The sequence below is a fragment of the Gobio gobio genome (assembly GCF_949357685.1).
Source record: "Gobio gobio genome assembly, chromosome: 17".
NCBI lineage: Eukaryota > Metazoa > Chordata > Actinopteri > Cypriniformes > Gobionidae > Gobio > Gobio gobio.
The window spans coordinates 19,451,660-19,479,590 of NC_137110.1; the positions used below are offsets into that span (position 1 = coordinate 19,451,660).

Below are 27,931 nucleotides of genomic sequence, written 5' to 3' on the forward strand. Positions count from 1 at the left end.
CGGCTCCTGTATCAGCAGCTCACACTCTCACACTTCCACATTCATTCGGTGCTCAAGGAGTGAGTCAGTGCGTGTGGAGTCCTGCCAGCTCCCATCACAATGGGTGGAAATGGGAATTTAATACAAACTTTCTCACATAGCCACAATGCATCTAATAACACTCACAGCTGTCTCCTCCCTACTCAATAACACTTATGATTTAGTTATTCTTATGTGAGATTCCCACAGCTGAACTTGCTTAAAGGGACAGTCCACCTAAAAATAAAAAATAAAAGTTCTGCCATTATATGCTTTTAAGTAATTGAACAGTAAACCAAATATGAACCACAAAAATGAACCAGGTGAACCACACAATGAACCTCATTGGTTCTGGCACGTCAATGCTTGAGCTTCTGTTTACCACAACTGATGTGTGAGTACATTACAATGGAAGTCAATGGGAACTTAAACGGTTTGGCAAATCTTAATTTAAAGGGATAGTTCATCCCAAAACAAAAAATTATGTCATTAATTACACACCCTCATATTGTTCCAAACATGTATGACTTTCTGTCTTCTGTGGAAGACATTTTTTGAAGAAGAATGTTGGTTCTCGCACGTCAATGCTTGAGCTTCTGTTTACCACAGCTGATGTGTGAGTTGATGTATGTTTATATGTAAATAAAAGCCTAAAGTAAATCTGTTCATCATATAAAGCGATTAGGTTTCTTCAGAAAATTTGGACTAAACCGATCTTTATCTTCATTTGTGTTCCAAGGTTAAATGAAAGTCTTACAGGTTTGGAACGACATGAGGGTGAGTAATTAATGATTTTTGGGTGAACTATCCCTTTAAATGAAGATTTGTTGGTAACCAAACCATTTCAGTTCCCCATGACTTCCATTGTAGTGTACTCACAAATCAGTTGTGGTAAACAGAAGCTCAATAATTGACGTGCGAGAACCAATGAGGTTCATTCTGTGGTTCACCTGGTTCATTTTGTGGTTCATATTTGGTTTACTGTTTCAATCACTTAAAAGCATATAATAGGCTGTTTAATGTTAAGTTGTAGCAATTGTAGCAACAGCCTAAATAGCAGGTCAATATGTTTTCAAAATCCCCTTTTCAGCCAATAACAGTGGAAATGTTAAACTGTTTACTGTTTTGTAGCCTAGACTTTAAGGCATGTGCCTATAGAAATTGACTTTCAAAAAGAAACCTGCCCTGAGAAATATTCACTGGAGTAAACAACTAGCCCCGGGCTTCTGTTCATATTTTCATCATTTCAGACATGAGATCTAATGGTATTCATGGTGTGAATCAACTCACACATCATTTATGGTAAACGGAAGATCAAGCATGTTCGCTTGACGTGTGAGAACCAATGAGTTTTGGACCGACATGAGGGTGAGTAAATGATGACAGAATTTTCATTTTTGGGTGGACTATCCCTTTAAAATAAAGTATAGACTTTTATGAAGTTATTAATTATTAGAGCTGCTTAAGTTTTGCACAGGAAAAACGTCTAAACATTGAAGTTACATAAAGACTTGTGATTCCTTTACATGTGTACTGGACGCCAGTGTGTGCATTGTCTCTTGACCTCAGGGTGAAAAACGAAGCAGGACAAATGCTTTGAGTCTTTGTCCGCCGACAGGAGATCAGCTTTGATCATCACTTTCATAAAAAAGAGAAGGTATAAAGCAATTACTACTGGACTACAAAAGGTGGCTGGGACAATAGGCGGCAGTCTGGGGGGAGTGTGGGGGTTAGTCCCTCTAAGTACCTTGTTCTTGTGAGTCTTTCTCTCCACCCTGGCTCCACACAACCACAGCATATGTTGACACAGTGTCCACTACTTTCCCGTGCAGCTTCCTCATCCAAACACTTTCAGTGCTTTATCAGCCAGTTTGTATACACAAACACACATACGCCCTAATACAAACACACACACACACACACACACATTCTAGCCAAGACATAACATGAGGATATAAAGAGACTACAAAAGCAAGAATGCAAATTGTATTATTTCACTATATTGTTCTTTCTTCTATGAATACTGATACAATTACATTCTGTCAAAAAAGTGTTCAGTGCATGTAAGTGGCATCCATAAATGTATATATTGAATGTATCCATTTTGAGCAATGATTATAAAATTTGATGAATAATGTAGAGGTGTTTCTCTTCTGTGAGCGAATAGGCAGGATGTGAGTGTGACCTGCGAAGGTGACCTGCTATTTGTGGCTGATACTGTGTACCAAAGGTGACAGTGCACACAAAAGCAAGAAGAACTCCGCCTCAGACAGCACTTCTAAAAACAGTAACACATTAGATATGTCTGGTCTAAATCAGCACTAACAAATCAACAACTAGATTCTGTTTTATTATCTGTGTGCAGAAAAGAAATTATTTTGTATCTGTCCCTTGCTCCTGGAGTGGAAAACAGGAAAGTCAGAACAATGTCAATCTGAGTCAGCTTCGATTGTGTGATGTTATCAAGAAACAGACAGAAAACAGACATGTGCTCATTTCAAAAACCATCCATCCACAAATTAGTGAAGTGTGCAAAGATAGTGTAAATGGGTCTGTAGACGTGCGGCGGTAGGCTTTTCCTTTGCAATTAAACTCGAAATGACTGAACATTTAGACAAAACATGCAGTCCGGGATTGTTTCTCATTTCCTGGCTATGACTGATGCGAATAGTTATAAGATGCCTACAGCAGTGTGGAGCTTATTCATTCAGTTGGCAAATATGACCATGAGTATGACAGTAGTGTCTTTTCTTTATTATGGTTTGGTGCCTTGAGTGATGGGGAATATTAAAATATATGGCCTGGTTTCACAGACAAGGCTTAGACTAAACCAGGATTAGGCTTTTAGACATGCCTTAGACAAAAAAACATTACTGGTGCATCTTGAGACAAAACAGTGGCACTGACATATTTTAAGTTGTTTTCAGTTAAAACAGCTCAAACTGGCATTTTAGTCTGGGACTAGGCTTAAAACTTGCCTGTGAATTTGGGGGTATACTGTACCACTGTATCATCAGCTGCCTAAAAAAGAACAGTTTTGACAGGGAACATCTGAATTTGTTATTTTATGAGATTTCCTGACTCCTCTAAATCAGTCCACATTTAACCTCTGAGAATGCTGACAATGAACGGTACTTTGTTTGCACTTTCCTTCTTAAGCAATTTGAAGAAATAAAAAAGCCTCTACACCGGTATCTACACCGAACAGGCATAACTTGTTTTGATCCCCCTTTTGCTGCCAAAACAGCCCTGACCGATCGAGGCAGGGCCTCCACTAGACCTCCGAAGGTGTGCTGTGGTATTTGGCACCAAGATGTTAGCAGCAGATCCTTAAAGATCTGTAAGTTGCAAGGTGGGGCCAATTTGAGCTACAGTAGCTCGTCTGTTTGATTGGACCACACGGGCCAGCTTTCACTCCCCACACGCATCAATGAGCCTTGGCCTTGACCCCGTCACCGGTTCACCACTGTTCCTTCCTTGGACCACTTTTGATAGATACTGACCACTGCAGACCAGGAACAGCCCACAAAAGCTGCAGTTTTGGAGATGCTCTGACCCAGTCGTTTAGCCATTACAATTGGCCCTCGTCAAACTTGCTCAAATCCTTACACTTGCCCATTTTTCCTGCTTCTAACACAACGCTTGAACGCTTTGAAGACAAAATGTTCACTTGCTGCCTAATATATCCCACCCACAAAAAGGTGCCGTGATGAAGAGATAATCAGTGTTATATTCTCTTCACCTGTCAGTGGTCATAATGTTCTGCCTGATTGTATATGTGCATTTAAAACTCTTTACACTGTGCCATGGTAACCATGTGGAATAATGACTTTCATTAACAACAACAACAATAATAAATGCACCTTTAGTTTAGTAATGGTACAATAACAACAAGTAGGCTAATAGATTGAAAATAGAAAAATGCAATAAAATAAAATAAAAGTTGCATATGCATTTGAAAAATTGTCAATTGATTGTCATTTTTACATTTTTTGTTTACAACTTTTTACAATTGTACTTTACAGTTGAATCGGTCTTTGAATGGTATTTGTATTGATACAATGTAAACGTTTTGCAGGGATATAATTGAAAAACAACACTGGGCTTGATGAACTGACTTTAGATCAACAGACACAGAATATTGTGTAAGAGAAATTCTGTGAACCAACTCTCTCTCTCTCTCTCTCTCTCTCTCTCTCTCTCTCTCTCTCTCTCTCTCTCTCTCTCTCTCTCTCTCTCTCTCTCTCTCTCTCTCTCTCTCTCTCTCTCTCATCCTTTACACCTCTTCCTTCCTTTCCCACCCAACGTATGACTGTGGAGTAGGCAGAAGAGTTTTCAGCATGTGAACAGCACAGATTTCCACACGTAAAGTGAATCAGTGCACGTATCACAGTGATCGTAGAAATGCGCAATAACGCGTGGATAAGCCTGGCGAGCTGGAAGATCCCATTGGAATGACATATCCTGTATTTGGATCATTTCTAACGGATTATTTGACAGAGAACACAAGACCACAGTCATGCTGCATTTAATCTGCCTCTTGTGCCTCGTCGACCTCTCTGGTGAGTACCGTAGTAGCTACCAAAAAGTGTCGTTTTTTCTTTGGCGTTCACTTAAAATCACTTATACATTTGTTTGTGTACTTCCAATCCCTGCAGCAAAAAAAGACTAAAATACCATATACTGCAGATCACTTCTGTAAAACCAATTAAACGATATGATTGATATATGAAATGGTGACTAAATCCAAGTTACCCCAGTTATAGACCTAATACTTGTAACTTTAGCATTTTGGTCATCATGGGAAATCTTGCTGATTAGTTTGATAACAAAAAATTGATGCTAATACAATTATAAAATAGTCATACAACAATAAATGTTATTTATTGAAGTTCTTTAACTTGGTATAGTCCTGTTTTGCATAATGATGAAGGTGTATGTTTATCTAGCTGAAGGAGCTGAAGAAGCATTAGCAGAGTAGTTATTTCTAAAAACCTGTTCATGGGACTTACTGATTTCAAAATAATTATTGATTGATTGATCGGTATGAGAATCTCAGGGCTCAGTGTCAGAGAGGCAATCTCACATGAGCTGTCTAGCTGCAAGGTTTTGAAACAAAAGTTCAATTATGCAATTATGGTTGTTTTCATTAGCAGTGGTTTTGCATGTTGGTTTCACATATCCAGCTCAAAAAACCTTTATGGCCTATATTAGAATAATTTAGTTCAACAGTCTGTCAATACACTATAAAACACACAAAATACTTTTGGGTAGGAAGAAGGTATTTCTTATTTAGAAATGTCAGGGCAAGCTGTCACAATTTTATTGTTGTCACAATGTTATAAATGTATATATGACAATATTATTAATATTGACATTTTTGTATGCTACCTGTATATGGTTCATATTTTGTTTACTGTTTCAATTACTTAAAAGCATGTAATAGGCTGTTTAATGTTAAGTTGTAGCAATTGTAGCAACATATAGCAACAATATGTTAAATAGCAGGTTAATGTGTTTTCAAAATCCCTTTTTCTTAGCCAATAACAGTAAAAATGTAACAAAAAAATTTGGTTGTAACTTGTAACCTAGACTTTAAGGCATATAGAAATTGACTTTCAAAAATAAACCTGCCCCGCAAAATATTCACTGGAGTAAAAAGTTTGACAACTAGCTTCTGAACGTTTTCATTATTTCGCACATGAGATCTAATGGTATTTATGGTGGAATGGTGGCTTTGGATCTTCTTTGTTTCCTGATATTGTTCTTGTGTTGAGAAGGCCACAGCGCGGCAGAAAGCCAAGGGGAAATGTGTCAAAGCAGGAATGTGGATGTTCCACTATTTTGGCTCCATTATTGCTGTTATTTTTGTGATCTTAATGTTAATAAGCAGGGAACTACTGAATAAGTATAGTTTTAATACTTAAGTGATAAGAATATTAACTTTCTAATGATTTAATTTTATTTCTAAATAGTTTTTTGTTTTGTTTTATTAGATGCATTAATTTGTATGAAATGTGTCCTCTACCAGATGCAGTTACGGATCTCACCATGACCTCTAATGGGGCCACATCTGCTCATCATTTCCAACTTTCCTGCATTTATGGAGAGCGTGACACCGACGGCATTCAATTGAGCATCAAAAAGGACAACAGCATTGTTCGTCGTGCAGATCTTCCTAATTTTACTGTGCAGAGGCCAAAGACTAAAGAAGTGGTGGCTACTGGATTTACAGGCTTTGACCACAGTGGGATTTTCTACTGTCACTCAAAAAGGGGCTCTGACCAACCTGCCAGTGTTACACTTATAAACAACTACAGCAAAGGTATGGTGACCAGAGTAAAAAATTTCTAACTTAAAGGGATAGTTCACCCAAAAATAAAAATTCTGTCAAAAGAATACACAAAAGAATATATTTTAAAGAATGTTTCGGCTGTTTTTTTTCTTTACAATAAGAGTCTATGGGGTCCAAAACAACGCTGGACCCCACTGACTGACTGTATGGCCCAAAAAACACTTTTTTTGAGACTTTTTAAAAAAATGCCTTGTTTGTGTTCTGCTGAAAAAGTAAGTCATACAGTACATGTAAGTACATGAGGGTGATTAAATGTAATGTTATAAGTAAATGTTTTACGAGTTCACACTTACATATAATCTATCAGATTATCAGAGTAAAGGTTATGCATATTTTGCGTTGTGTCCGATGGGAGGGCTCCGAGCTCAGAATTTGGCCGAACCCAAAGTTACCCCACAACCACATAGTCTGGGTTTGACATTTGCCAGGAGAACGGTACTTGCCTGACTGCATTGTACCAAGTGTAAAGTTTGGTAGAGGGGGGATTATGGTGTGGGGTTGTTTTTCAACGGATGGGCTTGCAACGGATTACTTCCAGTGAAAGGAACTCTTAATGCTTCAGCATATCAAGACATTTTGGACAATTTCATGCTCCCAACTTTGTGGGAACAGTTTGGGGATGGCCCCTTCCTGTTCCAACATGACTGCGCATCAGTGCACAAAGCAAGGTCCATAAAGACATGGATGAGTTTGGTGTGGAGGAACTTGACTGGCCTGCACAGAGTCCTGACCTCAACCCGATAGAATACCTTTGGGATGAATTAGAGCGGAGACTGCGAGCCAGGCCTTCTCGTCCAACATCAGTTCTAGAAGAATGGTCAAAATTGCCTATAAACACACTCCTAAACCTTGTGGAAAGCCTTCCCAAAAGAGTTGAAGCTGTTTTAGCTGCAACTCCATATTAAACCCTACGGATTAAGAATGGGATGTCATTAAAGTTCATGTGCATGTAAAAGCAGGCGTCCCAAAACTTTTGGCTATATAAAGTAGTTAGAAGTGAGGAGATGGGGTGGTGGAGGGATGCTGGAAAACTGTCCTGGGACAGAGATCAGTGTGCTGTATATATACCTCCGATTGTGTTAACTGAGTTGGTTGATTATCTGAACGTGCTCCTCCCGAACTTTGTCAATTAAACATCATAATGTGGACATTTTTGAACGAACTATCCCTTTAAAACCTAAACAGTTTGGCAAAACTAATCAGAATGAAGAAATGATAAAAAATACTATGATGATTATGTCTTGTTAGGTCACTTTAGACCTGTGAGGGTCACTCTGACGGCCAGTAAAGGAGACACAGTGCTTCTAATCATGGATGTCATTCGGACAGAAAGACGAGACATTGCTTGGAAATTCAATGGTCAGTATAGCTTTAATCTTATTCTTTACAATTTCGCAAGACACATTTTCAAAGAGCATGCATGCAACATTATATGCATATTGGCACAGCAATTGATGAGAATATGTTTTAAATACCACACACACACATACAAAATATGTGTTTATATATACATATCAAAACAAAAATCCATAATGGGACATTATGTGGAAAAGCAAAAAGGTTCCAGCATATTCCTTGCATATCAGTAAATGGATGAGCAAGTATTTTTTATTTTTATTTTAGGTAACTACCATTACATGACTCCTGTTGCTGATGTTCAGAACCATACAGCAGTTCTGGATCTGGAGAAAGTTGATGAAAGCAACGCAGGGATTTACAGTGCCAGCTATGTTGGGGACAGTGCTCTTTATAGTGCCTGGATGCGTCTCATCGTTCGTGGTATCCTAATCACTATCATATTCCCGATTTAGATATATTCAAGACTTTGGATTTTATATCCTATTGCTTGATTTTCTTACCTATGCATTTTCCAGAATGCCCAAAGAACAAATGGGGCTCCGACTGTGACAAGGACTGTCCCGAATGCTTGAATGGAGGCATATGCCATGACAAAGATGGAGATTGTGTTTGCCCTCCAGGGTTTATGGGAATGCGCTGTGAGACAGGTAAATGAAAACCATCTCTATGAAACTGATCATTCATGTCAGCAGAGACTGCCTATTTAAGAACTTAAACGTACAAATCCATTTTTGTGATTTTGGTCTTGCAGCCTGTCGTGAAGGAATGTTTGGTCGGAACTGCCAGGAATCCTGTATGTCAGAGAACGGATGCCAGGGCTTGAGTTTCTGTCTCACTGATCCTTACGGCTGTTCTTGTGCCAGCGGCTGGCATGGAGACCGCTGTCGTAAACGTGAGTCTAACATGAGATCCCTTTATATAATAACGGTTCCCTCCATGTATCATCTGGACCCTGAATAAAGGATTCAGTTCTGCATTAAAGTTTAAACAGGTGCTGCTGGAATCTGCCAGTAAAAATTCAGCTTCCATCAAACTGACCAAGATAAATATTTCTTACTGCTCTGAGTCTTTGTGGAAGGCAGTTTCCATTTCAGAGTAAAAAAGTGAGTGTTACAAAGTTTAAAATAACAAATAAAGTCACACTGCGAAATATAAAATGCCAATCACAGAAAGTCACAATTATGATAAATAGTCACAATAGTGCATTATATCAGATTTAATCTGATATAAAATCAGATTGTGTGATAGGTCATATTGTAAAATATAAGAAAAGAAAGTTGCAATTGTGAAAAATAAAGCCACAATTAAGAGAAATAAAAAAGCGCAATTAAGAGGAGTTACAATAACATACCGTAATATAATGTGAGATATAAAGTCACAATTATGACAAATAAGGTTGCAATTGTAAGATAAAAAGTAACATTTGTGAGAAATAATGTTGCAGAACATTGCAGGAAAAACAGGCTTCCATACTGTGAGTTACACAAACACAAACACTTACACAAACACGACTTAAACTTCTTGAGGTCAGAGTTTAGGGATTAAAACATTCTTATAAAATGCCTGTTTTCATGTTTAATTGACTTTTCAATGCTCTTATTTTCATAGCCTGTCTTGAGGGAATGTATGGTGCTGACTGTCTTTTAAGTTGCAACTGCAAGAACAAAGGCAAATGCAATCGATTCAGTGGCTGCCAATGTCCTACAGGCTGGAGAGGGCAATACTGTGAGAAATCAGGTCCGTCTTCAAGACTACTTTTCCATCTGCTCTAAAATCTATTGCGTTTGTTCCTCTTGGCGCTGTTTGTCTAACCTCATCCCTCTTTCAGATCGTGCACCAGAGATTTTGGACATGGCCAGTAACCTGGAGGGAAACTTGAACTCCAGCCACAAGGTCACATGCTCTGCAACAGGCCATCCGCTGCCTAGCCATATGAGTATCGAGCTACGCAAGCTGGAATGCACCGTTCTGAAGGTGAAAGAGTCATAAGTATAAGAAGTTTGGTAACGCTTTTCTTAAAGCTTTTATGTATAATGCATTATAAAGGTATTCATAATGTACATTATAATGCGTTATATATTTTCGTAAATAATTGTAACCAAAGTCAAAATCCATTATAATAGTTACATCTGAAATTGGTTGTTTGTCATGTGTTTTAATGCATTAGATGTTCTAAAAGCGTAAAATAAGTATTATAACTGTGGATACAATCATCATACAATGCATAGTTAATGCATTAAAACACTTTTATAATGCATTATATATAAAGGCTTTAAGTTTTGCAAAACGAGTAATCAAAAGTTGCATATGATGTTTAAAGAAAGAATGTTTATAAAGTGAAAAGTTAGAAAGTATTGTGTCTATCTTTCTAATCTTTTTGATTATCTACTGTTTCTACTAATTCCTCAGGCGTCCCACACTACCATGGACTCCAAAAAAAGCACAGCTCACTTTGAGATCCCACGGCTGTCTGCAGAGCATAGTGGTTTGTGGGAATGTAGAGTCTCCACCAATGGCGGGCAGGATTCTTTCAAGTTTACCTTCACTGTGAAAGGTGAGATTAATTTTTTTAGAAATCGGTTTGTTCTAGTGATGTTCTCGCTAGCTGAAAGACCCTTAAATTTGCACTTTGTTGTGGACTAGAGCCACCCTACCCAACCACCGCTCCTAAACTGCTGTCGAGAAGTAGCAAACAACTGGTTGTAAAGCCAGTGGACACTTACAGGGGTGACGGCCCCATTATTTCCACTAAACTGCTTTACAAACCAGTGGATACAGAGGACTCTTGGTCCTCCATCATAGGTGAGGAATTGTAAATTACTTCTGTTCATCCTCATGTAGAATCACATAAATATACTGTATAAGTCATAGACATACAGTATAATATTTTTTTTTTACTAAGTGTATGGCAGTGATCAAATCACATTACCGAACCTGAAGCCCTCAACCAGATACCATGTGCGTGTACAACTCACTCGTCCAGGAGACGGAGGAGAGGGTCCTTTGGGTCCAGAGGCAATCATGGAGACTGACTGTCCAGGTGAGAATCAATCAAACTAGAACTAAAAATTACTTGGTTGTAAGGAAAGATGGGGGAAATATCCCCCTTAATAGCATATTTACATATGAGTTTAACATGTACAGGATGAAGATGTACAAGCCCACTATTAGGGTAAGATGGCCCCCTACCTGTGGCACAAAAAAACTCCAGTAAACCTGTCCCAACTATAAATGTAAAACACATCTGATGCATATAAAATACATGATAAATGTAAATGTAATTAATGGAATTATTAAATTAAATAATAAAAACATTAGCAACAAAATGCCACTTCTTAGGGGGACATCTTACCCCAGATGTATCTCATTGTATTCATATTTATATCATAGTATTTATTAACATTTTGAATCAGCTTTTATTTTAGTTAAAATTTTAGTTATTTTTTTATGTTCTTTTGTAATTTGTATTCATTTTTTACAATATTTCTATAAAGCTTGAATTATAATGTTTTTTTCAGTATTAGTTTTTGTACTTCAAATTAAAAACGTATTTCAGTTACATGCCAAGGCAACATTTCTTATCTATTTATACCAGATTCTTATATTTATAATTCATTTTATTCTATTTCAGTTTTTATATTAATTTCTAAAAACGTTTTTTTTTTCATAGTTTTAGTTAACAATAACAATAGCCTAACTTTAACAAATATTGGCCTGGTTTCACAGACAGGGTTTAGATTAAGCCAGGATTAGGCCTTAGTTAAATGAGGACATTTAAGTATCTTTTATAGACATGACTGGTGCGCATCTTGAGACAAAACAGTGGCACTGAAATATTTTAAGATCAGTGCAAGTTTCTTTCAGTTGAGATAGCTCAAACATGCATTTTAGTCTGGGACTAGTCTTAAGCCTTTTCTGTAAAACCAGGCAACTGTGCTTTTTTTTTTTAAGTGAAAATTTATTTTACAAATCCAAACGAATTTCTGCATCCACAAGTCCCCCATTAACAAATGTCCATCTAATATCTGACATAAAATAAATTCCCTGATCCCTATTCTCAAATGAAAACAATTCGATCATTTCAAATCAAAACTGAAATTGATTTTCAGGTGAAAAGATTAATAAGCGTCTAAACATTAAATAAATGTGTTCAGATTAGATTAAGTGACATCTATGGTCTAGAGAATAAATAAAGGTAGGGGCATCTTCCCTCGTCTTACCCTATAATAAGAAGAACAGTGGGATTCTGGAGGTTTGGAATCTGGAGAAACAGACTGGAAACAAGTCTTTAGATAAACAATATCTTGACTGTTGATTTTCAGTCTATTGTGACTGAAGCACTGACTTTGAGAGCAGTATAGTTTTTGCGTAGCTGAGCTGCGGCACACAGCTTCTCATTGCGTATTCTGTGTCGCTAGAGCCCACGGCCAGGCCGGAGATTGATTCCAACTCATTGGAGGGCCGTAATGCCACCATCAGGTGGTCCCTGAGTGGCAGGTACCACAAGGCCACTGGCTTTTTAGTGCAGCTCTACGGACCACATGGAGAGATGCTGTGGGAGGAAACCACCTTGCTTAATGTGCTCTCCATCAAGCTCTACAATCTGGAGTACCACAGGGACTACCAAGTGGTCGTCCGGCTGGTAAACTGCGGCAGCCATGGGCCCCCTTCAAAGCCACACCATATTCACATCTATAAGCAGGGTAACAGAAATCTTGCATGTCCCCAAGTAGGCGCAAGTAGGTGACTGACTATAGAATAGGACATGAATGTCACTAGACACTAGACAGGGTTTGGTAGAAAGGAACAAACAAAAAGTGTGTCATAGTGTGAAATGAAATTGAAAAGGCAAAATTGCGTATGATCTCTCTCCAGGTCCTTCTTCCCCACGGAATGTTCTGGCAGACGCCCTGTCCATCCATGCAGTCAGGCTTCGCTGGCAACCCCCTGAGGACCCCAACGGAGGCATTGTGAAATACAGCATTGAGTACCAGCCAGTGGGGCAGGGCAGCTTGCACCCTTGGGTGGACACAGACGATGGCAACAAAACCACGAAGGATGTGACATCCCTCAATGGGAGCACGATGTACCAGTTCAGGGTGAGGGCTTTCTCCAAGGCGCCAGGGGAGTGGAGCAAGTTCGTAAAAGCCAGCACACTTAAAGACGGTAAGAGACCAGAAAGAATTAATGGGAGAAAGCCTACTGTAAATACGTTCCTAAAATAAAAAGACACTTACTTTATTTCATATCATTCAGGATTCTCCAGCTTTATTCCCACCACTCAGCATGTTGGAAGGCCAATGACTGAGGATCATCAGCTTCTTTGGGCTGTGGTTGGGTCAGTGGGTGTAACCTGCGTGACCATACTTCTGGCCCTCCTGGCTCTCTTCTGCATTCGTAAATCTGTCCTTAAACGAAGACGGACATTCACCTATCAGTCTGGATCAGTGAGTGGACACTTTATTATTTTATACTTTATGTTATTATTAAATACTTTATTTATTTTTACTCTTATTCTTTTTGTTTATGTATAATGGCAGCAAAATGGTAGCCTGGCTCCACTCTCCTAGGTACTACCGCTCAATTTTCATTTTCCTTCCTGAGATTGCGGTATATTCTCTGGTTTTCTCCGGTCAAATTTTAACCGGTCCAATCAGCGAAAAAAGGGAGTGGCTGAGAACGATGACGTTGATGACGTGCGCTAGTTTGAGATGACATACGTCCCGACCAAACGTTAGTGACTGGTTATGGCAGATCCAGAGTGTCTCTGGACAGATCCAATAATTTTAAACTTCAACAGAGTACCCGCCTTCAAGGAAGTTAACGCTTGTCAATGGAGAGTGGCCAGAGTCTGGTAGGACCAGGCTAGCTAAATGGACCGTTTTAGACACAATTCAAACTCATAAATGTTGAAATCTGTGTTGACATAATATTATAATAATTTAATGCTTCATCACATTGAGATAGTTGCGAGAACACATTTTTAAATTAGTACTTTTATTTAGCAAGAATGCATTAAATTGATCAAAAGAGACAGTAAAGACTTTTACATTGTTAAAAAAAAATCTATTTCAAATAAATGCTGTTCATTTGAAATTTCTATTTAATGTTTCACGGCCTCCACAAAGAAAAATGCATCACGGTTTTCACAAAAAAATATTTTAAGCAGTAGGCTAAGCACCACCCCCACCCTGATTTCAATTGAGGGGAACCCCTCCTGATACCCTAGATACGGCCCTGCATATGTAGCCATGTAATATTTCAATCATACTGTATTTTAAACAATAATATATAATCATACATTTCATGTAATATAGTTATATTTATTAAGTGGATTCAACTAACAATAATAAGTACAAAAGTAAAATACTTTAAATCTGTTATAAATGTCAACACGTGCAATTTCAGGGAGAAGAGACTATCTTACAGTTCAACTCAGGGACTCTCACACTGACCCGACGACCAAAGCCTTCCCCAGAGCCCCTCACCTATCCCATACTGGAGTGGGAGGACATAAAGTTTGAGGATGTCATTGGAGAAGGGAACTTTGGTCAGGTCATCAAGGCCATGGTCAAAAAAGACGGCATAAAAACGAGCGCTGCGATTAAAATGCTCAAGGGTGAGGCAACAAGCCAACACTGCATTGTTAGCCAAGGTCAGTTTTTACATGATTGTGATTTTGTGTTTTTGTTTTTTTGCATCTGCAGAGTTCGCCTCAGAGAATGACCATCGAGACTTTGCCGGTGAATTAGAAGTGCTGTGCAAATTGGGTCAGCATCCAAACATAATTAATCTCATTGGTGCCTGTGAGAATAGAGGTGAGTGCGCCACCTACTGGTATTACATAGAATTATGGTCAGATAGTTGACAGATGAATATAGAAATTCTAAATGGTGTTTGACATAGTTAGAAATGTTAATTAGGCTTTACTTTATTTGGTGAAATGCCATATGTATGATTTTTTCTCTAGTGCAGACATGTGACAGCTTCTGTTATCCACAGGTTACCTTTACATTGCCATTGAATATGCACCTTACGGGAACCTTTTAGACTTCCTAAGGAAGAGTCGTGTCCTAGAGACCGATCCTGCCTTTGCCAAGGAGCATGGAACTGCCTCCACACTCACCTCCCAGCAGCTCTTGCAGTTTGCTGCTGATGTAGCAACTGGCATGCATTACCTTAGTGACAAACAGGTATAAAAAGTTGCCGACATTTTATTTCACAGTGTCCTTGTTTTACAAGTTGCATGTAGTTACTGTAGAAATAGCTACAAATTATGCATAATTACATGCAACAAGCCCTAAACCAAACCCCATTCCTAACCCTAACCCTATTATATAGTAAGTACATGAAGTTAATTATTATTACACAGTACTTACATGCATAATTACACTGTAACACAGACACCTTAAAATAAAGTGGAACCAAAACGTTTCATATTCAGGAGCTGTATATTAAAGAATACATATGTGGATGGGCAAAATTAATTGACATACCAGCCAAGTAGTTGTATTATATTTATTGCCAGCAATGTTGCAGCTAGTTTATTTAGTCGTTTTTAATTGTAAATAGTTTTCTTAATTAGTATTGATAATAAGTCTTTTTTTGTTTTTGTTATATGTTCTAACTCTGTCTGGTTTTCTTGTTTGCGTGCAAACAGTTTATCCACAGAGATTTGGCAGCCAGAAATGTACTCGTGGGAGAAAACCTAGTTGCAAAAATCGCTGATTTTGGCCTCTCACGTGGTGAGGAGGTGTATGTCAAAAAGACCATGGTGAGGACTATATCTATGAGATGATATGAGATGATAAAACTAATTTGTTCTTCCTTACTCAGCTTTTGAGTGCATAGTGTATCCACTCTTTACGTTATCAATCAGGTTCACCCTAAAATAGTGTTCTGGTGGACTTAATAATTTGACTGAAATGCAAAAATTACTTATGAAACTGGTTGAAAGTTTCACCTCCTTTGTCTTAGGGAAGACTGCCTGTGCGATGGATGGCCATCGAGTCACTAAACTACAGTGTCTACACTACAAAGAGTGATGTGTAAGTGCAATAAAAAAAATTTGGGTTTTTTGCAGAGATAAGCATCATTATGAACATCTCATGCCTTATTACCTGAATTTTAAATGACTGTGTCAGAAACTTTAATTTCTACTTAAAGAAAATGTGAGGTAAAGAAATGAATTGTCTATCAAATATTTAAAACACCAAGTGCTATGCCATCCCTAAGTTTCAGTCCAAATTAACATGCCTTCATCCTTCTCAATTTTTAATGGCCAACTGATAAATAAGCAGGAAGGAACTGATAACATAACCCAGGAAGCTCAAATTTAGAGCATGTTCCACACGACCACAGTGCCCATCAAAACCACCTATTTTTACTCACTCAAGAACATTGCACACTGAACATTTCGAAAACAACATGACCAACATGACATACAAACATAGTTCCCCTTCAAGGGAACTCGAGCTGCGTCACCGCTTTGGGAACGCCTCTGCGTGATTGCGTCGTGAAGCACGTATGTCATCAGTCCAATAGAGAGACGGAACGTCATAGGCGGGTGACGTCATAGACCCGGAAGCTATAAAGCACACCGGCAAACACACGCCGTTAGCTTCTGTTGCCTTCAACAAGCGCTCTGTGTTTCTGTCCATGTGATTTGTGTTGTGTCTGAGTTCAGACTGTTTTTGTTGTTTGCACTCACTCCGCACATTATATAAGAGAGAAAATGACGAGCGAACAGCGTTACAGACAGTGTGTTCCTCCCTGCTCTCGCTACATCACGAGCGGGGATACACACTTGATGTGCGTTGTTTGTTTGGGTGAGCAGCACGCGCAGTCGGCACTCAAGGGTGCCGGCTGCGAGCATTGTGAGGCGCTGCCTCTTCGCGTGCTGCGATCCCGCCGGGCGCTCTTTGAGGAGGGCGTCCCGGCTAGCGCTCCCCACGGCACGGGTCCCGCTGCTGCTGAGGCTCAGCGGCGACTCATGTCGTGGGGTTCGCAAAAGGATCTGACGGAGGGAATGGAGATGGGCCCCGCCCTATCTCTTCCTTCACCCGCCAGATCCAGCGCTGCTTCTCTGGGTTCGGGAGCCCGCTCTGCGGCTTCTCCCGCCCGGGGAGTGGCCGCGATGCTGCAGCTATCTTCCTCCGAGGAGGTTGATGTCTGTAGCATCGATGCAGGGGGTGGAGACTCGTCACTTCATTCCCCTGCAAGTGATGAGCTCATGGAGGTGCTGAGCAGAGCGGTGGCCAGTTTACACATTGACTGGCCACATGAACATCATGAGCGAGCTGCCGTAAAAAGCAGACTCGACGAGCGCTTTCTCCCCGCGCGCTCTGTTCAGCCTCCTCGAAGGAGCCTGCCGTTTTTCCCGGACCTCCACACCGAGGTGTCGAGGTCTTGGAAGCGGCCCGTGTCTGCACGCATTTTCACCCCGCAAACGTATGTTTATAGCAATATCGCGGGGTATAAGATACACGGTTATGGTCAGCTGCCTCGGGTTGAACAGGCGCTTGCGAGCCATCTGTCACCCGAGTCTGCGTCGACCGTAAAGGCTCCGACTTTGGCCACAAAACCTCTTAAAGTGACATCATCTTTTGTGGGCAAAGCATACTCGGCAGCAGGTCAAGCCGCCGCGTGTCTGCACACGATGTCTATTGTGCAGGCATATCAGGCTGATCTGCTAAGGGACCTGGGGGAAAGCCACGAGATCGGAGTCGATACTATTAATGAACTTCGATCGACTGCCGATCTCGCTCTCCGTGCCACCAAGGAGACGTGCCACCACGCTGTCTCCGGAGGGCCTGTTCGGTGACGCTGTCACCACGGTTACCGACAGGTTCCTGGAGGCGAAAAAACAGGCAGCGGCGCTCAAGCAGTTCCTTCCCCGTAAGCCCTAGGTCTCGTCTGCTGCTGGGCGGGAGCAGCAGATGCCGAGTACGAGCTCCTCACACAGGGCGCAGCAGAGAGTGAGTGTCGCCACTCGTACACCCCCGCAGAAAGGGTCGTCGGGTGCGCGGCGCTCACAGGCGCAGCCTTCTAACCCCAGGGCTGATCTGAGGACAGTCATTGTGGCGAGGAAGGCTGCGTCAAAGAAGTCCTGACGCCTCTGGGCCCAGGACAGTGAGGGTGATCCCCTCCGCGGGCGCACGGTGCTTACCGCTGTACACGGTACCCGTGTGTCCGCGGTACCCTCACGGGGTCAGTCCGCCAACCCCGCCCGAGTGCCGGGGCGCGGAGGGGCCCCGCGGGTCATCCGAGGATGGCCCGCACCCTCTTCGGAGGAGAATTATGCCGTCGAGTCAGTCGTTCCCTGCCGGTTCGCCGCTTCAGGGCGCTGCACTCGCGGTGCAGAGTACATCAGAGACCAGCCTCGAGAGGCTGGTTCCCTTAGTAGATTTTGTGTCAGAGTGGGAAAATCTGCCTCACATATCTCGTTGGGTCCTGCGATGCGTAAAGTTGGGGTACGCGATTCAGTTCAGATGCCGTCCCCCCAGCTTCAACGGGGTCCTCTCCACTGTGGTGGACCCGGTGCAGGCTCTGGTGATGACTCAAGAAGTACAGACTCTGCTGCAAAAGGGGGCTATAGAGAGGGCCCCCCCCCCCCCCCCGGACAGGGAGTCAGGCTTTTACAGCCGGTACTTCATAGTGCCAAAGAAGGATGGTGGGCTGCGCCCCATCTTGGATCTTCGCGTCCTGAACCGAGCCGTGGCAAAGCTCAAGTTCAGGATGCTGACACTCAAACAGATCGTGTCTCAGATCAGGTCCGAGGACTGGTTTGTCACGATAGATCTCAAAGATGCATATTTCCATATCTCCATCCTTCCGCAGCACAGGAAGTTCCTGAGGTTCGCTTTCAGGGGAGAAGCGTACCAATATCGAGTGCTTCCTTTCGGTTTCTCTGGTCCCCTTGCGTTTGCAGGGGATCTGATTCTCAATTACATCGACGACTGGCTGATACTAGCTCAGTCAGCGCGTCTTGCGGTTCAGCATCGAGATGTTGTTCTCGCACAAATGAGGAGGCTGGGGCTGAGGCTCAACTCCAAGAAGAGTGTTCTTTCTCCTGTGCAGAAGATCACTTATCTTGGCGTGAGTTGGGATTCGGTCGCTATGCAGGCTCGTCTGTCGGAGCCTCGCGTGGGGTCGATCCTCTCAGCCGTAAAAGGGGTGAAGCTAGACCAGTTTTCAGAGTCTAGTTTCAGAGACTGTTGGGTCTGATGGCAGCCGCGTCCAACGTTATTCCTTCGGGCCTGCTGTTCATGAGGCCGCTACAGTGGTGGCTCAAGACCAGGGGTTTCTCCCCGAGGGGGAACCCCTTTCGCGTAATCAAGGCAACGCGGCGGTGTCTCCGCACCTTGGTTATGTGGAAGGACCCCAGGTTCCTGACCCAGGGCCCGTCGCTGGGGGCACCATGTCAGCGTACTTCTCTGACCACGGATGCCTCCCTGACGGGCTGGGGGGCGACCATGAGTGGTCGCTCGGCCCAGGGTCTGTGGCAGGAGCACCAGCGTTTGTGGCATATAAATTGCCTAGAAATGTTGGCGGTGTTTCAGGCTCTGAAGCACTTCCTGCCGCATCTCAGGGGCCATCATGTGCTTGTGTGCACAGACAGCACATCGGTGGTCTCCTACATCAACCATCAGGGGGGTTTGAGGTCCCGTCGCTTATACAAGCTGGCGCGCCTTATCCTCCTCTGGGCTCAGGGAAAATTGCTGTCAGTCAGGGCTATGTACATTCCTGGGCGGTTGAACGTGGAAGCAGACATCCTGTCGAGGCAGGGGCCAAGGCCCGGGGAGTGGAGACTCCACACCGATGTGGTGGAGCTCCTTTGGGAGAAGTTTGGCAGGGCCCAAGTGGACCTGTTCGCCACTCACGAGAACTCTCATTGTCATCTGTGGTTCTCCCTGTCGCCTCCAGCTCCTCTCGGACTGGATGCGATGGTACAGGAGTGGCCGAGGCTGCCCCTGTACGCTTTCCCCCCGATCGCTCTGCTTCCGGGAGTTCTAGAGAGAGTGCGCCGGGACGGGGCCCGTCTCCTTCTAGTAGCCCCGTTCTGGCCGGGCCGGGTATGGTTCTCGGATCTGGTGTCTCTCCTCGATGGCTCTCCCCTGGAGATTTCGTTCAGGAGGGACCTTCTCTCTCAGGCGGGTGGAGTTTTTGTTCACCCCCGCCCGGAGTTGTGGAAACTGTGGGCTTGTCCTCTGAGGGGGCCCAGCTCATAAGTTCCGGTCTCTCGACTGAGGTTGTTGAGACCATTCTACACTCCAGAGCTCCTTCTACGAGGAAACTTTACTACCTAAAGTGGAGACTCTTCACCCTATGGTGTCGAGATCGCCTGCGGGATCCAGTTAACTGCCCTGCGAGCGTGGTGCTGGAGTTCCTGCAGGAGAGATTCTCTGCTGGGTTAGCCCCCTCCACACTAAAGGTGTACGTGGCGGCCATAGCAGCTTACCACACTCCTTTGAGTGGAGTTTCATTAGGGCGACACCCGCTAGTAACCCGTTTCCTCCGTGGAACCTTGAGACTGAGACCTGTGACACGCACCAGGGTGCCGGCCTGGGACTTGTCTATCGTCCTTCAAGGCCTTTCCGAGGCTCCCTTCGAGCCGCTTGAGGAAGTTTCTGAGAAGTTTCTCACTTTCAAAACTATTTTTCTTCTTGCTATTTCTTCTCTTAAAAGAATTGGGGACTTGCAAGCCCTCTCTGTTGCACCCTCGTGCTTGGAGTTTGCCCCGGGTATGGCTAAGGCCTTTCTCTCTCCGAGGCCCGGGTATATTCCTAAGGTCCTCACTAATCCTGTGAGACCTATTGTGCTCCAGGCCTTCTGTCCTCCCCCCTTTACGACGTCAGACCAGGAAAAGTTATATCTGCTTTGTCCCGTTCCCGTTCGCGATGTCCACAGAGCTGCCCTGTGGAGGAAAACTGATCAGTTATTTGTTTGCTACGGACCTCCATCCCGTGGGGGTCCGGTGTCAAAGAAGAGGATGAGCAAGTGGGTAGTCGAGGCTATCTCACTGGCATATGTGGCGGGCGGACAGCCCTCTCCTTTGGCTGTTCGGTCCCACTCCACTAGGAGTATGGCTGCTTCTCAAGCTCTCTTGGCAGGGGCCTCCCTGCAGGAGGTGTGTGATGCGGCGGGGTGGTCCTCGCCGCATACTTTTGTCAGGTTCTATGAACTAGATATTTCTGCTACTCCGGGGTCTCGGGTGCTCGCCTCGTAGCTGTTACAGTGGGGCATCCAGACTTGCATGGGGACGTGGGTATTCTCGTTCCCAAAGCGGTGACGCAGCCCGAGTTCCCTTGAAGGGGAACGTCTCGGTTACGACTGTAACCTTAGTTCCCTGATAGGGAACGAGACGCTGCGTCACCCGGCCATACTCCTCGCATGCCCGCAAGCGCCTTGTTTCAGGCCTTCTTCAGAAGCTAACGGCGTGTGTTTGCCGGTGTGCTTTATAGCTTCCGGGTCTATGACGTCACCCGCCTATGACGTTCCGTCTCTCTATTGGACTGATGACATACGTGCTTCACGACGCAATCACGCAGCGTCTCGTTCCCTATCAGGGAACTAAGGTTACAGTCGTAACCGAGACGTTTTCTTCATTTCTTCATTCAATTGATTTCCCACAAAGCCTTGAGTTTGATTGCCATAGACCAGTTGTTCCCAAACTGGGGTATGCAAAACTCTAAAATTCTACCCCATCTTAAAATATCATTAAAACCGAGCATGTATTTCTAACAGTGTAAAAACAGGAAAATGGTGGTGTCGTAAACATTTTTAAATACATGATATCCAATCAAATTACGGTCAAACCTGATTGCATCCAGACAAGCACCATGCATATGATAGGTTGCATGCAGAGTATGCTGCCTGAAACCTGGTTTATACTACGTGCGAAGATGCGTGCGACAAAAATGTGTGGGCGGTCGTGCGCGTTGAGTGCAAGAGACACCATTTTGCATGGCAAATTCTTTCCGAAGATGCACGACTTTGACGCTACATTACTGCCATTCTCCACAATGTACCCTTGTAAAATGGGGTTTTGGCACTTGCTAGCATGAAGAACAAATGAAGACTTCAGATGCAAAAGCCTCTAAGTCCGTCTGACTTTTTTCTTTAAAATAAGCATTTTTGTCATGCTTCGTATAGGTTTCTACCTAAGTACCGATACTCCTGAATGGGCTGAGGCTGAGATTTAGTGGGTTTGAAGTGAAAGTATTTTATGAACGTATACTAGCCTATATGTGACAGCATATATACGTTATCTCATTTTTGACCGAAGTGGCTTTTAGAAGCTTTTGCATCTGAACTCTTCATATATAGACAAAAACTGTGTATAGAGATCGATTTAAGACTCAACTCTCTTCGATACAGAAGCATACCTTGTGTTAGATCTTGTTTTTAACGTTGATAATATATTATAAAAGCAAGAAGGCATTTTTCCAAAATATCCACACAATTGCAAATGTGACATCGAACAGTTCAACAAACAAAAAGATATTATTAAGTGACATACAAACACAGTATTGTCAATATTGTTTGCTCTGTTTTGCTACTAAATAATAGTTCCCACGAAATCCGGAGCAGAATTACAACACAGCTGTGTTTTGTGAACGAATCTGCAACTTTGAACAAATTGGGAGAATCAATGATTCAATGACTTATTCATAGGTCTGAAAGCTTAAAAATGGTAACTTCGGAGGATGCATTCCAAGGTAGGAAGGCATCAAGGCATATCGGAATCCAATGTTAGCTTCGCTTCCTGTCTCCTGAGTTTTCGGACGCAGCCATACATACACTTGCCACTTGCTTCGATACTGAATGAATGAATGAAAGATTCAATGACTCATTAAGACTGACTTACCTTCACCTACTGGCGGTTTTAGTTTGATATTTAAAAGTATCACTTCGTTTTTACCATCATTTCATATTTTTCAATGTGTACATACATCTAGATGCAGCTTGTACCACTGCAGTGCAAAGATGGCTTTTGTTGATAAGGATTTCATTTGATTATTGGTTTAGATTAATTTATCATATTAATAATTAAATTTATGGAATTTTAAGAATTTGACATAAAACATGATATATTTAATAGGGCTAGAAAAACTTTTTTAAAGGTAAAAAATGCACCTGAAAATCAATTTAGGTGAGCAAATATTGTCTCTAAATGGAAAAGGTGTAACTGCAGTCTAAGAGAAAAATGTTTAATGCTTTACTGTAAAAAGTTTGGGAACCAAGCGTTAGATTTAACATACAATAATCGACAGTAGGCTTACTTACTCATTATCTTTATAAATATACATTTAAATAATTTATTTAAAAATATATATTAAAATAGAAAACAGTTGTTTTAAATTGCAATAATATTTTACAATATTATTGTTTTTAATGTAATTTGATCAAATAAATGATTTCGGTAACACTTTACAGTGAGGTTTCATTAGTTGACAACTTTAGTTAACATGAACTAAATTAACAATAATTTTACAGCATATATTAATCTTAGTTCATGTTTATTTCAACATTTACTAATACATTATTAAAATCAAAAGTTGTATTTGTTAACATTAGTTAATGCACTGTGAATTAACATGAACAAACAATATACGACTGCATTTTTATTAACAAAGATTAATAAATACTGTAACAAATGTATTGCTTATTGTCATGCTCATGTTAGTTAATACATTAAAGGTGCACTATGTAAACATTTTTCAGTAAAATATCCAAAAACCACTAGGCCAGGTTTTTTATATTTTGTTCAGTTGAGTACTTACAATATCCCAAATGTTCCCAACTATTTGTAAATCGTGAGAAAATTGCTATTTTAACCAAGGAACCGGGACGTGTGAGGGAGTCGCCTGTCGATGGCATCATATCTGCGTTCCCTCGGTTTTGCAGAAATGCTTTACTCTCACTCTAGTGTGCAACGTGTCATAGCAGCCGCCGAGCGAACGCACAGAGTAACGTCATAACATCATTTTCAACACACTCAGATGTATCTAATATGATAAACAGAGCTGAGTTACCTCATACTCATGGCCGGAAAAGCGGAAATGGCACCGGCGACTGTGGCATAATTAAAGTCCCGCCAGCGACTATGCCATAATAAAGGTCCCGCTGCTCGCAAGGCTTTTGTTGCTCTCTTCTTATTAACAATCGCTCCTGCTTCTGCTTCATACTACAGTAACGTTAATAATCACATCCATGAACATGATTTCTGCCTATCCCCGGATAGAGTCCTATCTCGATTCTTTTACACCGGCTGTGATGTGGAGACCACATGTCACAAGATGTGCTCAAACTTGGCGTCATCAAACTACGCATTTGTTTTGAATACGCAACCTCTAGTGGACGGAAAACTAGAGTGCAGCTTTAATTGACCTTATTGTAAAGTGTTACCAAGACTTCTTTCAAAATCTTACAAAATCCAAGATTGAATGGTAGTGTAGATCAGGTTCAAAATGTGTTCTTGTGTTTTTCTGAGCTTTTTTTAATCATTGTTATGTAAATGTGCTAAATAGATGTTAGCCATTGCATTGTTTTTTTGCACCATGAGCACTGTTTCTTTTAAAAGGATAGTTCACCCAGAAATTGTCATTTGTCATTACTTACTCCCCCTCAAGCTTTTCCAAACCTGTATGAGTTTCTTTCTTCCGTTTAACACAAAAGAAAATATTTGAAAGAATGTTGGTTGTACCAGACAGTTGACGGCACCCATTGACTTCCATAGTAGGAAAATAAATACTATAGAAGTCAATGAGTGCCGCCAACTGGTTACCAACATTCTTTTAAATATCTTATTTTGTGTTCAACAGAATAAAGAAACGCTGGTTTGGAACAACATGAGGGCGAGTAAAGGATGACACATTTTTTGGGTGAACTATCCCTTTAAGTTGTCACGTCACCAGCTAACCTTTTAATAATAAACGTAATGCAAAGGCATTGTCTTTTTTAACCATCAGAGATTTTACAGATTGTAGCTTATTTAATCTTCGTCTTTGGATTTCAGGTGGTCTTTTGGAGTTCTTCTGTGGGAAATTGTAAGTTTAGGTAAGTTCGTTCATAATAGTTAAGGAATTGTCTAGTGCCTGGAGGCATTAAAAATATGTTTCAGCAAGATGAAGGCTATAAATCTGTTCTCCTCAAGGTGGGACCCCATACTGTGGGATGACCTGTGCTGAGCTCTATGAGAAGCTTCCTCAGGGCTACAGAATGGAGCAGCCCAGGAACTGTGATGATGAAGTGTAAGCACAGACGTTCATGTATTCTAGTACTCACATTCCATATTATTCAACTGAAGTTGTATTATAATTATAATTCCTGATATATAATTATCCATACAGGTATGAACTTATGAGGCAGTGCTGGCGAGATAGACCCTATGAGCGACCACCATTTTCACAAATATCTGTCCAGCTCAATAGGATGCAAGAGGCACGGAAGGTAAGGAAAGCAGTTTGATGCTTGCATATGTACTGTAAAACTCACCACCATTAGTATTTGTGGTTGGTTACCAGGGCATTGCTGTGTGGTTATAGGTGGTTGCTAGGTGGTTTCAGTCACAAAATTAATACCACAACTCTCCTCATTGAGCTGCATGACTACCGTCTAAAAGATTTGGGTCGGTATGATTTGTTAATGTTTTTCGAAGTCTCTTATGCTCACCAAGGCTGCATCTAATTGATCAAAAATACAGGAAAAACAGGAATATTGTTAAATATGTATTCCATTTTAAATAACTGTTTTCTATTTTAATATATTTTAAAATGTAATTTATTCCTGTGATGGAAGAGCTAACATTTTAGCAGCCATTTCTCTAGTCTTTAGTAGCTATGTTTCCAAAGTTGCAACATTTTAATATTGTATAAAACATTTGAGAATAAAGCAGCGTTTCCATCCCATGTGCTCAAAAGAACAAATTTGCTAAATATCTGTAATAAAAATGGAAGTTGCTGCAATCAGGGAAGCCACTGTGACTCTTCCTCATCATGACTTGCGTCTAAGAGCGCACAGACAAAACACAATAAACGCTGTCATGTTATCTTGTGTTCGGATGCCTGGTCTTTGGGAACGCAATCATGTGAGACTTCTGTGAGGTCATTATTCCAAATCATTCTTATGACAGACTTTGGCTCATGCATTTCAAAGTGATTAAACCAACATTTGCTGTGTAATGAAATTGGTCTGCTGGTTAATCCAGTTATCCAATCACATCCACTGTTGAGGAAAAATTAGAGTTTTGTGTTGCACACTGAGGGATTTATTTTGCTATTGCGTTTCCATCGTAGTTTATGTGCATATCTTAAGCAATATCCCAAAATGCATAAAATATGTGGGTGGAAGCATAGCTAGTGTCACATGATCCTTTAGAAATCATTCTAATGTGCTGATTTGGAGCTCAAGAAACACTTTTTATTATTATCCGTGTTGAAAAAACTGCTTAATATTTTTTAGTGGAAACCGCAACCCTTTTTTTCAGAATATTTTGATAAATAGAAAGTGTGAAAGAACAGCATTTATTGGAAATAGAAATCTGTTTTAACATTATAATCAATATATCAAATTAATGCGTCCTTGCTGAATAAAAGTGCAAATTGCTTTAAAAAATATATGTCATGTCAATAGTACAAATACGAGCACTAATTCGGGTCATTCAGGTCCAGTTGCATTTGCATCTAACCATCAACCAACCTCCATCTCTTGTCTTTCATCCAGGCTTATGTCAACATGGCTCTCTTTGAGAACTTCACTTATGCTGGAATAGATGCTACAGCCGAAGAGGCCTGACTACCAGCCCCCCCAGACCCAAGAAGGGTTCACAGCCCAAGGGAGGCTCATCACAGTAGGGCTTCGCGTTACTGTCACTCCCCTGTGGCCAGGTTCCATCGTTCAAAGAGATACTCCACCAAGACCACGTGGCTATAGACAACAGACTGTGAAAGGACACTCTTAGGAACTGTGACTCTAAATTCTGGAAGGACTTGTATCTCAGGACACGTTTGGCCTTGGATTACTCAAAAAGAAGAGGAACCTACAATATAAGCTACAGATGTAGCACACTGGGTCTGTGGGGATCTGGACCATGCATTGAACTCTTTTCCCATCTTTTTACTGGGAGAATTGTTATGTGAGGTTGTTGAAATGGACATACATAAAATGCAGTTTGTTCCATGGACAAAAGCGCCAGTATTATCCAATGTAGCACTTGAAAAAGCGATGTATTGTCCTTACTGAAACTCCTTTGTTCACCTTGAGTGAGTTCTGTACATAATGTTTATGTTGTTTATCAGACCGTAAAAAGCCACTGAAGATTTTTAAGCTCTTTTTTATGATGCTATTTACGTATGACGTATGTATGACATTCTATATCCAACCTATAACCATTTAAAGAACGTTAGAGAATGTTTACTTTGATAAATAAAGCATCATTGTGGTGACAGGACTCATCACAGAGGCATTTGGAGACAACGGTAGACACTCCACTGATAGGAACAGAAAGTACTTACTCTTTCTTTCGCTCTCTTCAAGTAGTGGGATTGAGGTCAGGCCCCTTTCCCTGCTGCAGCTTGCTGATCTGTCAAGGGTATTTCCTCCTCTGCCACAGGCCCAAGAGCTGTCAGTCAGGGTACGGCAACTCAGTTTCCTTCAACTCACTCACACACACAAAAAAAAAAAAAAACTTCCCTCCTTAAACTTCACAGTCAATGACTATATATTGTTTCCATGCTTAATGCAGGCATGGCTTTTTTCACTTCTGAATCCCACCAAAACTACCCTTTGTATACAAATAAAAAATGGGATGACAGATATTTGATTCAAAGGCTCAATGTTCACAATTTTTTTTGTACCAAATTTCATGTTTCTCATAACCACATTCTATACTGAAAAAGGAAACTCAAGATTATATTTTGTCAGAGGCCTTATATCTCATCCCTAGGGTGTAAGTGTAAGTGTGACCTCTTAAATTGGTCTATATCCTTCTACACATTTTATTCCGTAATAATATAATATAATCAAATAAAACATAAAATATAATCGAATCATTTATTTAAAATAAAGAAGGAAAAATGTGTAATACATGTTAGTATAATGAACTTAAAACTTAATATAAGAACATTAAGAGAGCATAGAGGTTTTTTTAAAGTGTTGTGCCAGTGCTCAAATATATATGTGCGTGCGAAGGAGGCA

The 27,931-nt window shown here is 41.3% G+C and overlaps 1 protein-coding gene across 2 annotated transcripts; it reads left to right on the forward strand.

Moving 5' to 3' along the window:
- Positions 1–4,161: 4,161 nt before the first annotated feature.
- On the forward strand, positions 4,162–27,758 carry tie1 (tyrosine kinase with immunoglobulin-like and EGF-like domains 1). Of its 2 annotated transcripts, XM_079840581.1 has the most exons (23): positions 4,162–4,580; positions 6,050–6,343; positions 7,622–7,732; positions 7,997–8,152; positions 8,248–8,379; positions 8,484–8,624; positions 9,341–9,469; positions 9,561–9,706; positions 10,142–10,286; positions 10,376–10,534; positions 10,635–10,772; positions 12,151–12,435; positions 12,608–12,898; positions 12,989–13,179; positions 14,141–14,351; positions 14,440–14,550; positions 14,735–14,925; positions 15,393–15,506; positions 15,710–15,780; positions 24,753–24,793; positions 24,891–24,987; positions 25,087–25,186; positions 26,459–27,758. In XM_079840581.1, exons 1-23 carry the CDS (start codon positions 4,538–4,540, stop codon positions 26,528–26,530), a joined length of 3,369 nt encoding a protein of 1,122 aa, XP_079696707.1. In that variant the 5' UTR covers positions 4,162–4,537; the 3' UTR covers positions 26,531–27,758. The 2 variants fall into 2 exon arrangements, with proteins under 2 accessions (XP_079696707.1, XP_079696708.1); XM_079840582.1 differs by lacking the exon at positions 12,151–12,435 and having other exon boundaries at positions 4,310–4,580.
- Positions 27,759–27,931: the final 173 nt, after the last annotated feature.